Below are 749 nucleotides of genomic sequence, written 5' to 3' on the forward strand. Positions count from 1 at the left end.
AGGTCACACGCCAACTCGACTTTCGGGTTATTTCTGGTGTTAACATCCTAGAAGTTGACCCCCAAGTCCGGGTCTCACTATACGCCCCTTTGTCGCCAGAGTGTTCACCGCGCTTCGCCACAGGTTTCACCGACAAGCGCCGTATCTACCATCTTGCTGGTTTATTTTTAGTTAGCCAGCGAACTGAAAGTGAATATTACGAGGCTATCGGAGCTTTTGCGAGAGTATTTCAAACACATATGAAGGCTACTCTCAGAATTGACGCTGTGATGGGAGATGCAGAAGCTGCTCAGCTGAATGGTTTGGTGAAAATTGCTGGTTTCGGTAACTCCAAGTACTTGATGTGCTTTTTTCACGTATTATACAATGTGAGAAAGCGCATCCGGCACCTACCCGATTTGACCCGTGCAGTTGTTTATCGTGGAATTTTGGATATGCACTATTCACTTAGTGAGGAAGAGCTGAAATCGGTATGGAGTCGGGTGATGAATGAATGGAGACGTGATTCTCGATTGCGAGATTTTGCTGATTATTTCTATAGTCAATGGTTGTAAAGTCGTTTCTGGCGCTGGCAAATTTACCATTCGCCTGGAGGTTTCGCAACAACGAACAACCCGTGCGAAGTATTCGATGCGAGCATAAAGAGATATACATAGCGAAAGGCTGTAGACACAAGACGCTTGATTTTGAAGCTTCTTACTATTGCGGAAGACTATTCGATTTGTGTACCACCTCATCAGCGATCGTCG

The 749-nt window shown here is 45.5% G+C and overlaps 1 protein-coding gene across 1 annotated transcript; it reads left to right on the plus strand.

Annotated features, from left to right (window-relative positions):
- Nucleotides 1-239: 239 nt before the first annotated feature.
- PPTG_22201 (hypothetical protein) lies at nt 240-554 on the plus strand (the record flags this gene model as incomplete). The annotated part of the gene is made up of 1 exon (XM_008902372.1): nt 240-554. One exon carries the CDS (start codon nt 240-242, stop codon nt 552-554), a length of 315 nt encoding a protein of 104 aa, XP_008900620.1.
- Between the last annotated feature and the right edge of the window lie 195 nt (nt 555-749).

This window comes from Phytophthora parasitica (genome assembly GCF_000247585.1).
Source record: "Phytophthora parasitica INRA-310 unplaced genomic scaffold supercont2.13, whole genome shotgun sequence".
Lineage (NCBI taxonomy): Eukaryota > Oomycota > Peronosporomycetes > Peronosporales > Peronosporaceae > Phytophthora > Phytophthora nicotianae.